We start from the raw sequence: 13,881 nt of genomic DNA, 5'->3' as shown, positions 1-13,881 counted from the left end.
AGACTTTCGATATTATTAAAATTTGATCCTACTTTAAATTTATTTCATAATAATATGGGTCCCTGTTCTATGGAGTTCACAAAATAAGAGTATTAGAGTCCAAAATTATTTAAAAATAATCTACTCGTTTCAATTTTAATTTTTTTTAGTCTGCAATATTTGTAAACATATGACAGTTTGCAGGTTATGTTCAAGTTTTTTGGTACTTTGGTATAAAGATTGAATCTTGTTTATTTTAATTCTGAAATATGATAGAAATTTTATAGATTTGTTTCGTAAATTAAATTGTATGAGTTTTAAAAATTAAAACGAATATTTGACATATGTCTAGAGTTTCGGTTCTTTTATTATATGTTGCAATATGGACAATGACTCCAATTTTTTTGAGTTTCTATTTGTCAAGTCAGTGTTACCATCGCCTTATTCGTCTTTATCGCAACCTTCTGAAAAACACCGAATGATAATAATTATTATTATTAAAAAATATATGACCCAAGTTTTTTGGTACTTTGGTATAAATTTATTTCGTAAATTAAAGTGTATGAGTTTTAAAAATTAAAACGAATAATTTTGTTGACATTATTATTCTATTGATAGGATATTATATTAATATCAATATGAACTCTTTATTTATTTGAACTCTGAAGCATAATAAGAGATTTATAGAGTTGTTCAGTATATTAAATTATTTGAGTTTTAAAAAATTAAAACAAATAATTTTGTTGGTAATATATTTTTATTAGTGAGATAATTGTTATAATACAAAATCATGTCAAATATAGAAGTTTTTAATTAGTAATAGTAATAATTTTTAATTAAAAATATTATGATGATAGCCAAATTTTGATATGAATTTTATAAGACTGTTTCATAAGTTAAATTGTTAGCGATTTAACTGTGCGGATATGATAAATGTTATATTACAAAATCCTAAACACCATAGAAGTCTTTTTATAGTAGTGTAATAATCTTAAGCAATATTGAAATTTTTAATATAAAATCCAAATCAATATAGAAGTCTTTTCATAATTGTATAATAATAATTATAAAAGTCTAAAAATGTATAATAATAATTATAAAATCCTAACAATATGAAAATCTTTTCATAATTCTATAATGATTATTGTTATTAAATAAAAAATTTATATAACATTATCCTAATCAATATTGAAGTTTTTAATAATAAAATTCTAATCAATACAGATGTCTTTCACTATCCTAATGAATATTGAGGTCTTTAATAATAAAGTTCTATTCAATATAGAAGTCTTTTGATAATAGTATAATAATGACTCTAAAATCCTAATTAATATGAAAGTGACCAAATTTTGGTACTTTTACCATAGAAGTCTTTTTATAGTAGTGTAATAATCTTAAGCAATATTGAAATTTTTAATATAAAATCCAAATCAATATAGAAGTCTTTTCATAATTGTATAATAATAATTATAAAAGTCTAAAAATGTATAATAATAAGTATAAAATCCTAACAATATGAAAATCTTTTTATAATTCTATAATGATTATTGTTATTAAATAAAAAATTTATATAACATTATCCTAATCAATATTGAAGTTTTTAATAATAAAATTCTAATCAATACAGATGTTTCACTATCCTAATGAATATTGAGGTCTTTAATAATAAAGTTCTATTCAATATAGAAGTCTTTTGATAATAGTATAATAATGACTCTAAAATCCTAATTAATATGAAAGTGACCAAATTTTGGTACTTTTGGTACCGATGTTCCACCGAAAAGTGGTTTCGCTTATTAATAAAGGGTATTGATTATATAGGATATTGTACAATAAATAAAAATAAATGCATATGTTTCAGGATCCAAACCGTAAAAGAAAGCCTCTATGACCAGGGCGATTTAACGAACTGAGCTGTCCGCGAATAAGTTCGAACTCGGCTCGAGCCCTATCTATGACAAACTTGCAAACATGAACCACATGTAAACCGTAAACGTGAAGAAACCGGAGGGTGAGTGACCAGGAAGCACATTGAACAATGAACACTGATTAAGAAAAGCAAACCGGGTTTACAGAATTTCAGAGACTCATAAAGAATTAAAAAATTGACAGTGGGACCAGAGAAAAAACGGGCAAGAAAAAGAGAGATACATTGAATGTGTGTGTGTGCATGTATGTATGCACCAGCGCCACACAAGGTAACTAGGCGTACAAGGAGCTACCACTACCAGCAACAAGTGTTTAAACACTCTGACACCTGTGTTATGTATCTACATAATACATGCATACATCTACACACCAGATTCATCCCCTTTTATGTTGTCTAATATATTTTATTATTATTATTATTTCATAAATAAATATATATATATCTTGCTGCATTTGCCAAGTCTCACCAACATACAATAAGCTCTTTGTTTTTCTACTCTCCATCTCTCTGTTTTTGCCCTGTGGGTTTTTTCTGATGCAATCAGTGTTTCCAGTTGAAGATCAATTTGTGTGCTTTGTTTACTTGCTTCATCTCATTAGCTTTTTGGGTCTAAGTCCACAGTTTTCTCTTACAGATCAGCTATGCCTGCTCTCATCAACTACAGAAGAGGTATCAATCTTTCTGTTTCCACTTATTTAAAGATTGTGTATCTTTCTGCTTCTACATGTACAAACTGATTAGTTCATGTTCTTGAATGTAGTATACATTTAGATTTTAGAATGTAACTGTGATTAACTGATTATCAGATTAGTGTATTTTACAAAAGAATAGAATATAACCCATATAATTTGATATATTTGTTGAGATTAGAAACTCTAATTTTGTTTTGGATATGTATTATGGATTAGGCTGGTTTGCTGATGATGTTTCTTTACAATTGATTATCAGGGGATGATGAATTTTACTCTGCAGGGTCAGCTTGTTGTGCTGATTCAGCTCTTTTCTTCTCGACTAATTCCAATGTGCATAATGTTTATGGACCATCCCGGAAGAGGGCACGCATCACCAGCCCATTTGCTTTTGATGGTCATATGTTTGAGACAGAGAAACCTTCTATCGAAATTCTCCCTGATGAGTGCCTGTTTGAGATCTTCAGGCACTTGCCAGGAGGCCAAGAGAGGAGTGCTGCTGCTTGTGTGTCGAAGCACTGGCTCATGCTCCTGAGCAGTATCAGAAATTCTGAAATTTACCAAAAGCAAGAAGTATGTGAGCCTACTCAAGATATAGATATGGTTTCCGCGGATGAAACTAAAGAAGATAGTTGTGATGGTTATCTTACTAGATGCGTAGAAGGAAAGAAGGCGACAGATATTAGACTTGCTGCTATTGCAGTGGGAACAGCCACTCGTGGGGGACTTGGCAAGCTTTCAATCCGGGGAAGCAACTCTACTCGAGGAGTTACTGACCTGGGGCTCTCAGCAATTGCTCACGGCTGCCCTTCTCTTAGAGTTCTATCGTTATGGAATGTCCCTCTCATGGGGGATGAGGGTTTACTGAAGATAGCTAAGGAATGCCACCTGCTAGAAAAGCTTGATCTTAGTGAATGTCCTTCAGTTTCTAACAAGGGCATTATTGCAGTTGCAGAAAACTGTCCCAATTTGACTGCAATTACAATTGAATCTTGTCCAAGAATAGGAAATGAGAGTCTCAAGGCAATTGGGCTGTGCTGTCCTAATCTGCAGTCAATCACAGTTAAAAACTGCCCTCTTGTTGGGGATCAGGGAGTGGCTAGTCTTTTGTCCTCTGCCTCAGCTGTTTTGTCAAAGGTCAAGTTTCAGGCTTTGAGTATCACAGATTTCTCTCTTGCTGTGATTGGGCACTATGGAAAGGCCATTACCAATCTTGTTCTTGGAGGACTCGAGAGGGTGAGTCAGAAAGGTTTTTGGGCATTGGGTAGCGCTGGGGGGCTGCTGTCTCTTGAATCCTTGTTGATCACTTCTTGTGGAGGAACAACAGATGTGAGTCTTGAAGCCATTGGAAAAGGTTGCCCAAATCTGAAACACATGTCCCTAAAGAAGTGTTGCTTTGTGTCAGATAGTGGGTTGGTAGCGTTTGTGAAAGTTGCGGGATCTCTTAAGAGCTTGCATTTGGAGGAGTGCAACAGAATTACACAATCCGGCATATTAGGTGCACTTTCAAATTGTGTATCAAAGTTAAAGTCTTTAGCTTTACTGAAGTGCATGGGGATCAAGGATTTAGGTCTGGAAAATCCTGTTTCTTCTCCTTGTGAATCTCTTCGATCCTTGACCATCCAGAACTGTTTGGGGTTTGGTAGTGCTAGCTTGGCTGTTCTGGGAAAATTGTGTCCTCAGCTACATCACTTAGACTTGAGTGGGCTCTGTGCAATAACAGATACTGGCCTTCTACCATTGCTGGAGTTCTGTGAGGATGGACTTGTGAAGGTGAATTTGAGTGACTGTCTCAATTTGACAGACAAGGTGGTTGTTGATTTGGCAAGGTTGCATGGTGAAACCCTCGAAGTGCTGAATCTCACGGGGTGCAGAAAGATTACTGATGAGAGCTTGGCAGCCATTGCAGACAACTGCTTGTTACTCAACGATCTTGACATATCAAAGTGTTCAGTCACTGATGCCGGAGTTGCTGCTTTATCCAGGGGTGTGCAACATAATCTGCAGATCCTTTCCTTGTCCGGTTGTTCTAATATCTCAAACAAGAGTATGCTTTCCCTTGCAGAACTAGGCAAGACGCTAGTAGGGTTGAATATTCAGCAATGCAATTTAATCAGCAGCAGTGCCATTGAGCTGCTTCTGGAAAGTTTGTGGAGATGTGATATTCTCTATGGAGATCATACCCCTTTGCTCATTTAAATATGCAAGTCACGGTGTTACATGAGGTGACGAAAGCACAGGCACTCTGTGGTAGTTCACAGAAATTATCAGTGAGATCTCATTACCTCGGTGGATCAGTTGTTTAAACGAAGACTATGGCAGATTGTTTTTTTGTCGCCAATTTTTATAGGCTTCCTTGCCAAGAGGAATGTCTGTTTCGACTTGTTAGTCCCTGAGGCTCAAATTTTTCACGGCCATAGTCTTCCGAGAGCGTCTTCACCCTGCTGTGGTTTGAGGTCTCAACTAGTGGTACTGAAGGATCTGCAGTATAAGCCTAGTGTTTGTTTTCTTCGGTCCTTGTTCTTGTCTTACAATTGATTCTGGCCATTTCTATGAGCAGCACGGGGTTCAGTTCCAGGGGCTTTGGAGATGGCAACAAGTCCTTTTATTGCCGTCACAACCTTCTGGGGTTGTTTTTTAAACCAAGTCCCTGTTTTTTTATAGGATATCTTGTCCTATTTTCATGGGCCTCTTGCTGCTGGTTTAGTGGTCAATAATGAATTAATTGTATTGTGCATTTGTGCTTCCCTCTGTAACTTGATGATCTGTATACCATTATGCAACTTTAGTACTGTAATTAGTATGTATCCTGTACAATTTGGCCAGTGAATCAATATGCGTTTAGTTTTTGAAGGTACGAGACCGAGCACATAGATCTGCTCCTGGTTTTTTTTTTATCAGGAGTGTTCTTTTAAAAATTTAAATTACACTTTGATTTAACTAAAAATCTTCGATTTATCGCAAGACAATAACTATGTCCAAATTTAAGGTGAAACAATTACAGAATTTGTGTCACTACTCTTTTTTAATAATTTCAGATGCGGCTGAGAAGATGAGGTAAAAAGCACCATATCGTTTTTTGTCAAATGACTGGTGTAAACGTTAAAATATTCACAAGAGCCCGTAATGCATGTATTTGACAATATGATCCCATCGCAGGTTATTCAGACAACTGACTTCATCACTGATGTGTTTAACTACCTATCACTACAACAAACTCGGCACATTTTAACATAGTAGGTAGCCATATTCGGAGGTCTGAAGAAACAAAATTTAATGTCATACGTCTTAAACTCACACCTCACCTAGAACACACAATATAAATATCTACATCTCTCTGCTTTATTTTAAAAAGTGCTCTGATTCAATTATGTGCTTGATGATTTGCTTCACATCCCCATCACTGGATCAACAAGTCAGTGTTATAAGCATGACATATGAGGTCCTTTATTTTGGTTTCCAAATGATATGATCGAGTTTAGCACAGAAGCTCTTGTAGAACTGCAACAAAAGATTATACAGATTCTATTAGGTGTCGATCAAACTATAAGTTTACTCACATTATTCAATCAGAAAAGTATTTGGAACAATTAATCACAGAACCAACACATGTAGCACCAAGAAGAAAATAAAATAAATTGTTTGTTACTGTTTCCTGAATTTAACATCACCTACAGCAGATGTAAACAGAAGGCTTTGTGATAACTAAAAACAGATTGTACAGAGAAAGATTGGAGATACATGTGCCACAAGACACTCTGAAGGCTAAAACCTTGTATAAAGATCAGGGAATATAAACTAGAAGCCAGATGATTGTTAAAAGCTTACTGGGTACTTGTGAATTGGTTTAGTCATAAGCATCTGTGTTTCGAGAGAGAAAAATGAATACAGAATGTGCAATAAGAAGCTAACCTTGTGATACTCAAGTGTATCTCCAGTCGCCTTCCGAACATCCACCATGAAAAGAGATGGTGCAACTTCGTAAACCTTTATAACAAGCATTCTATGAGGGGAGGAATGTGCACAAGAAACCAATGCATCTATATAATAAGTAACAAATTACAGATATTACCTCCAATACAACAGCGAGCTGTCCATTTATATTGGGCGATCTTCCTTCAAGCCTTGTCTGTCATAGAAAAGAGTACTTTAGATCTGGCTCACACAAACAAATGTTCAAATTGGGGAAACTTGAGATTTCATAACCTACTTTATTTAATTTGTTTTAATCTCTTTGAATGCATAAAATCTCAAGAGCACCACCTTTTACATCTAATTAGGAAGTGTTTCAAAATCTCATATGAATATATAGAAAAACTAAAATGAAGACTTGGTAGGCTGGTAGCAGAGACACCAAAAAGGTTCAGGTCAGGAAATACACAAAAATTGACCAACCAAGAAAACCCTCAGGTCATGTAATTCACAAATAACTATCCACTGGGTAATGGGGTAAATATGTTACCTTAAACAGACTGGCAGTCCATGTGTGATTTCTATAGTTTTTTCAGCTGATATATAGTAGTTGATTTGAGGTAAACATAAAGCAACCAAACAAAACATACCTTATGATTATTTATTATTAAATTATTATTATTATTATTATTTTAAAAATGATATGCATTTTACATGATAAAATATTAATTTAGATAACATGAGCAAGTATCTCCACCATATAGCATTAGGAGTAGAATAATCCCTAAGAAAGAAGAAGAGTATAGGTAGAATACCTTGTAGTTACGCGTATGGACCTTAAGGGTCATTGATTCTGCAACGGATTCGATCGTTGAAATTATGACTTCAGCTGGTTGACGAGAAACAAAACGAGTTTGACGCTTGACATGATCCTGCAATAGGAACATATCAAGTCCATGTAAACAAACTAGAAGTAAGTTTAAACTGTAAACTATGATCCAACCACACAATAACTGATCCAGAATCCTGATACCCACACAATAGTTATATATCTGTATATTAGCAATACACACAAACGTAAAGACTACAACATCTAAACATTATTATTAGATTAATTATGATATTAAAACTGCAAAGCTTGTGCAGCATAACATCTGGCCATCTTACAGTACTAGAATCGGTCAGAATTCGGGGGAATGTAAATTAAATTTAGGTCTCCTGGGACCCTTTCTTGGTCCTCGAACCCAACTCAGTCTCCATTTTTCCATGAGTAAGGTGTTCCACATGATGCATAACTACAAAAAAAAGTGCAATACTGTATTTTAGTGTACCTGTCGCCTATCAAATAAGGCTGATAAATTCAACCCTTGAGACAGAGTAATCATCTCAAAGGCATTCATAACTAAAGGGCCATTCTGAGAAATTCCGGATTGCTCCGTTACATATTTATCCTGCATAATTAAAAAAAACTGGTCGATCAACAAGAGAATCTTCAACTGCATATTTGATATCTTAAACATTTAAACAAGTAAAGTGAACACTAAGCCAACCTCAATGTCATCAAAAACTGCACAAACATCATCCAAACTGATTTCTACATCTTCTGCAAGCTTTACAGACACATAGTTCTTCTGGAACCATGGATGGTTTTTTATCCCATCAATTCGAATACGCTGCAACGAATACAGAATGAGCTACAGAAGCAAAGGTGGAATAAACAGCTTATTGCTTACACGCACTTACAAAATCTATGCAGTGGATTCAAGGCCGGTATCTAGATTTTGTATAAGTATATCATCTATACACATCTAGTACGGCTTCATATTTCAAAGATATGAAGGAAGAACCTAATATAAGTACACTCACAGTTTCAGGATTAGGATCAAGTATTTTGTTTAGCAGCGACTTTGCACCGGCAGAGAACCAATATGGAAAAGAAAAATCTGCAGAACTGACCTACACAGAAGAATTACTTCTTTAAAAGAGAATCGATAAAATGCAGACCCTACAAATTTATGTAGCAACCATGGTTAGTACGGTTCCACAGATAACACGAATGGACCTAAATTCCTGCATCAGATAGGCAGTGTAACACTAATCCAGGCTTGAGATAAACCAAAAGTTTAGAATGACAGTCCTGACCCAGTAATTTTCCCGCGAAAAAAAAAGAGAATCCTGGATATAACTTGAAAAGTCAAGATTCTTTAGGTGAACGTGGTAAAAATGTGAGCAAAAATTTGTCACTCGGATTTCTCCTCAATATTCCCTTGAAACTTACCCTCATTAAAACACACTTCTGTTAGACAAAATCATATCTCTGTCATTATTTGCAACTAGGGGATATCTGGTTTTTTAAACCTGACAACTGGGTTTTCTTCAGTTATAAAGAAAAACTGGATGCACATTTTCTTGCAGGTATTCTTGTGACATTTCAAATATTGGATTTATAATTATGATATTAGAATGCAAGTGTCCGCGTGATTATATAATCTCATTGTCAAATGACTAACCTTTTTATACAAGGTTGGAAGGTCTATCTCATTAAAAGGAAGATATCCTGCCATTAAAACATACAATATGACTCCACAAGACCAAACATCAGCAGCAGCACCATCATAGCCTCGGTGGCTTAGCACCTGACAACCATTTAGGGGAAGCTAATGAAAAACATTGCACATTTTCACAAGTAATTACGATGTGAGGACAGACTATAGGTACAATAAATTTTACTAATCATAGATGAACTTAAAACAATAAAATAGGAGTGAAACTGGGGCAACTATAATATAGAAGATAATCAAGTAAGGAGGATCAGGCACACTTCTGGCATGCCAAATGCATCTCTTCTTTCCCATCTTTTACATGCAAAACTAGTTAGAAATTAGAATACCTCCTCAAATGTGGATTTTTCTCAACCCCGCCATCTCATGAACAATAACTAAAGCGTGGAAGGAAGAATATAATATTAAACAGTTTCCAGCAAATATTATGGATTGGGGAGCCTAAATATGTCCAGAAAAAAAGTAAATTTTCTTACTAGATGCGATGCTGAATTCAAAAATTGTTTGAGTTTATCAGAGTTTAAAGCATTTTATTTTTTGCAAGGGTGAGTTACGGTACTACTATTAGCAGATTGTGTAGGTCATCCAAAATGTTTACATGTACAGTTATATGTCACATATATTGATCCATATACAATACACATAACATGTTGACTGCAATATTAGTAAGTAATACATTGGGGTTAAATATCAAGGTGGCCACTATATAACTAGAGAAGTTTCAAATGTACCACCGACAAATTTTGGGTCTCAAATTGACCACTTATAGAATTTGGGGTCTCAAACTGACCACTTTTGAATCAGTGCTAAGCTAACAATACCTCAAAAATACCACCGAAAATCAACTATTTGGCCTCGAAAATGGCCAGTTTGTGACCCAGATTTTGTCAGTGGTAAATTTGGAACCTCTCTAATAATATAGTGGTCAAATTAATATTTAACCCTGATACATTGTTCCGAATCTGATCTAGTCGTCAAGGCCGACCAAATATGGATTATACCATTTACATATACATGCACACATCATGGTAATGTGATAAGTATTATTTAAAGTATTTTAATATAGACCAAGTAGTATTTCTTTTTTACCAGTTCCGCCATTGGCAGGTTCAATCAACATTAAGATGTACATGAAGTGGCAAATAAAACCATTAAAGATACTAGCTTCAACTAGTCAATTTTATGGACGTCAGGAAAATTTACCTCGGGTGCAATATAATTTGGAGTTCCACAAGTTGTATGAAGAAGCTCAACACCCTGCAATTACATTAAACCAATACCACAACGAACCATGGGTGAAATAATTTCTGTTTTAACAATTAAAACCAGAACATGATTTTGAAAAGTTGCTAATTGAACCATGGGTGAAAACAATTTCTGGTTTCACAATTAAAAACAGAACATGATTCTGCAAAGTTGCTAATTATAGGTGTAGAACATACTAATGTTTCGTACTTCGTTTAAAAAAAACATTCTTACTTGTTGTGGCAATGCACTTAGTCCAAAATCAGAGACCTTCAAGTTTCCATCAGAATCAAGAAGAAGATTTTCAGGCTATAAGATGGCAATAAAATTCAAACTTTAGGATATAATTTTCCAAACTTCTAATTATAATGTAAGAATACCTAAATTCACCTTTAAATCTCTATGGTACACACCCTTACTGTGGCAATGTGCTACTGCATCTATAAGCTGTTGAAAGTATCGCCTAGATTCTTGTTCTGAAAGCCTTTTCTGATTAACCTGCCATCCAAGGTATGCAATGAAGTAATAAGTACTCACTTCGCTGATGCTCTGTGATAGACCATTCCCCGTGTTTACTTCATCCTTGGAAGTAAGAGATGCTGACAGTTCATATAACATACTATAAAAGATAAATCAAATCAACCATTTTCCAATTCCTTAGTGCCACCGCTCGTTTAGCTTCGTAAGTTTATCTATAATAATTGCTGAGACATGCAAAGCCCCTTCATAAATCAATCACGATGAATTTTACAAATTAGACATACATATTTACATCATCCCTCTTTTCTTAAGAACCTTATTTGTCATCCTCGTGTTACTTATTATCTTGGAGTAATTATACAATCTTCAATTACCAACAGTATCTACCTATCCCATGAGGTGCAGTTAACAAATTGTGAACTCCTGAATTTAATGAATATGTTTAGGGGGAATAACTGGGTGAGATGAAATATCAAAGAGCAATAAAAAAATTATGAACCCAATACTTACTATTTTATCAAAAAGCTCTCCCCCAGTCACAAACTCCAGAACAATATATATTTTCGTCTGACTTGCCAAAACCTATTAATAAAAAGGGAGAAAGACAAATTGAGGAAAGTAAGAAATTGCAAGAAGATGCCTCAGCCAATCTAGAACGTTTTCAAGAAAAGCAACATATGTATAAGGAACATTATGAAACATTAAATTTACCTCATTTAGCCTGACTATGTTGGGATGCCTTACGATTTTCATTATAGATATCTCTCTTTTGATCTAAAAACCAACTCAAATAGGTGCAAATTAGCTTCTAAAAACAAATATCCTCAATTATATTTCACAAGGATAGATAATAGAACATGCAATAGATACATCTTGCTGGTTATATTCTTAACTTCAAGAATTACGTAGCTAATGCTAGTAAGATAATTGATAGATAATGCTAACAGGATCATCTCAAGGACTGCGAGAGAAGTCACTCCTTATAGAGACAAGGTAAAAAAACACAATAGCAAACAGAAAGGATTACTACAATTGATGTGGTTAAGGGTTAAGACACAACAATTGTAGAGCAAGGTCAGCTTATGAGAGTTAATGAAGTAAGAAAAACCATTTTCCCATATGTAATTAAATCTGTCAACATATATACACCTGAAAAGTTGGATTCAATGGAGAACCAAGTAGAATATGAACTCCAGGAATTCCGGTATAAGCCATTATATGATGACGAAAAGAAGTTTGATCAAATGTTTAGCTGATTTTGAGGTATTTTTCTTTATATATTTCTCAGAGTTCTTAGGGTAAGAATGGGTCTCATCTCAACCAAAGCCTATAAAGACATATATTTGTAGGATGAAAGAGTGGAGAAATGCTATGGGCCTACATTTATCAAGTATAAAAGGAGATTATTTATGCAGTCAATTTTTTTAGTGAAGGAATATTATCGACAAATAAACATCAGCAATGTTCATATTCTGGAAAGCCTAATTTATACTGCACACATCACTTCAACTGAAAAAGAACTTCAAGATCATCACAAAGAACTTAATCAAAATATCTCCATAAACACCTGACAAAAAAAAAATATCTCTATACAGAGCAAATTTACAGGCTATACAATCATCACATTCAACTCGTTTTAAAAGCTACTTATGGTGGTCTGTTCAGGATCTTATGCGAATAAAAACCTAACTTAAAACACTGCAAGTTACGGAAAGGTGTAGAACCTGATTAACCATCTTGTGTTTGAGTATCGTGCTCTTGGTCATAACTTTAACAGCAACGCTCTCGCCCGTCTCGGTATTTTTAGCAAACTTAACTTTGGCAAAAGTTCCTTGGCCAATCGTTCGGCCGACTTCATACTTTCCTACCTTTCGCGTTCCTTTATTCATTCTAACAAAATCTCATTTCACACAATCCACCTAGTTTCTTCAATTTTCGACAAAAATAATCATAAAAAACTAATCACACAACAATCTTCAACATGAAAATCTTAACACACATACAAACTGTGCATATAAAGAGTAATCGCAGTATATAAATGATTAAACAACAGCTTCAATTCAATGGGCGCATACATATACATATGTTTATATATAATTAGGATAATTAAAGTTTGATTACTTGTTAGAGAAAGAGAAATTGAACTGAGAACGAAGATATGTGATCGAAAAAATGAGCTCCGGCAGTGTGATCGGAAAGCTAACAAACTCCGGTACAGCTCAACTGGATGTGTCAAAAGTAAATATGTGTTTTTTTAAACTTAATTGTAAGTATATGCGAATATACATTTGATTATAATAATTATAATATTACGGTTGAAAAAGATGTGTGAGTATATTTCAGCATAAGTATGAGTGTATGACTGTATGTGGTGCATTAAAAAAAAAGTGAATAAAAGTGATTATATTTAACTCCGATTAAAAGTGATTGATATTTAGCTACGATTTCATTTTTGCTGCTTTATGTTGATAGAGACCTATGGTGGTATTCAGTTGAAACAGTGCAACGAAAGGAGTTAAAATAGAAAAAAGAAATATTGTCTTGAGAGGAATTTTTCTTCCTTAAAACAGAATAAACATAAAGTTGTAAGAACATTTTTATATGATTAATTAAATTAATTTTTTACCACAATTAAGTAAATTAAATAATATATAATAATACTTATGTTATCCCTCCGTCCTGTGCATTGTTTAAACGGGATTTCACACTTATTTTAAAACTCCTTTTTATAAATATTTTATTTTTTTAAAAGTCAATATTTATATATATATATATATATATACGAAAAAAGAATTTTCAAATATATTATAATATTATATATAATTAGCAAAAAAAAGCATATGTACAAGAAATAAAAAAAAATTATAAATAAATTACAGGACCGAAGATATATAAAAACAAGTGTCCATGTCCTAGCATATGTATGCTGAGGATCTGTTAAAAAACATACAGCTTTCTGTCCGTTGATGTATATCCAGTAGCCAGAATTAAAACAAAATTTTAACTATTTTAGGACTGCACATGTTAAAATTTTGTTTTAATCCTGACCGTTGAATATAGCCAGGAAGCTGTATGTTTTTTAACA

At 33.8% G+C, this 13,881-nt stretch overlaps 2 protein-coding genes across 2 annotated transcripts; one reads left to right on the top strand and one right to left on the bottom strand.

Annotated features, from left to right (window-relative positions):
- Positions 1-2,176: 2,176 nt before the first annotated feature.
- Positions 2,177-5,455, top strand: LOC108222964 (EIN3-binding F-box protein 2). The gene is made up of 2 exons (XM_017396964.2): positions 2,177-2,578; positions 2,858-5,455. Exons 1-2 carry the CDS (start codon positions 2,551-2,553, stop codon positions 4,795-4,797), a joined length of 1,968 nt encoding a protein of 655 aa, XP_017252453.1. The 5' UTR covers positions 2,177-2,550; the 3' UTR covers positions 4,798-5,455.
- Positions 5,456-5,706: 251 nt separating this feature from the next.
- Positions 5,707-13,090, bottom strand: LOC108222965 (CBL-interacting serine/threonine-protein kinase 24). Its single transcript, XM_017396966.2, has 15 exons — positions 12,918-13,090; positions 12,521-12,722; positions 11,508-11,570; positions 11,307-11,378; positions 10,707-10,814; positions 10,551-10,625; positions 10,275-10,328; positions 9,021-9,146; positions 8,377-8,466; positions 8,061-8,183; positions 7,842-7,961; positions 7,326-7,442; positions 6,671-6,727; positions 6,511-6,585; positions 5,707-6,099 (listed from the first exon to the last, which is right to left on the bottom strand). The coding sequence occupies exons 2-15, from the start codon at positions 12,683-12,685 to the stop codon at positions 6,046-6,048; spliced, it is 1,299 nt and encodes a 432-aa protein (XP_017252455.1). The 5' UTR covers positions 12,686-12,722; positions 12,918-13,090; the 3' UTR covers positions 5,707-6,045.
- Positions 13,091-13,881: the final 791 nt, after the last annotated feature.

Source organism: Daucus carota, chromosome 5 (assembly GCF_001625215.2).
Source record: "Daucus carota subsp. sativus chromosome 5, DH1 v3.0, whole genome shotgun sequence".
In the NCBI taxonomy this organism is placed as follows: domain Eukaryota; kingdom Viridiplantae; phylum Streptophyta; class Magnoliopsida; order Apiales; family Apiaceae; genus Daucus; species Daucus carota.
This window is presented reverse-complemented; position numbering and strand designations above follow the sequence as displayed.

Excerpts from the sequence above, each read along its gene's own strand:
- LOC108222964 (XM_017396964.2), top strand. The coding sequence starts at position 2,551 with ATGCCTGCTCTCATCAACTACAGAAGAG. Across the intron at positions 2,579-2,857 it reads TCTCATCAACTACAGAAGAG|GGGATGATGAATTTTACTCT; the intron begins GTATCAATCTTT and ends ATTGATTATCAG.
- LOC108222965 (XM_017396966.2), bottom strand. The coding sequence starts at position 12,685 with ATGAATAAAGGAACGCGAAAGGTAGGAAAGTATGAAGTCGGCCGAACG. Across the intron at positions 10,626-10,706 it reads TGTACCATAGAGATTTAAAG|CCTGAAAATCTTCTTCTTGA; the intron begins GTGAATTTAGGT and ends GCCATCTTATAG. Across the intron at positions 8,467-9,020 it reads TTCCAACCTTGTATAAAAAG|GTCAGTTCTGCAGATTTTTC; the intron begins GTTAGTCATTTG and ends TCTTCTGTGTAG.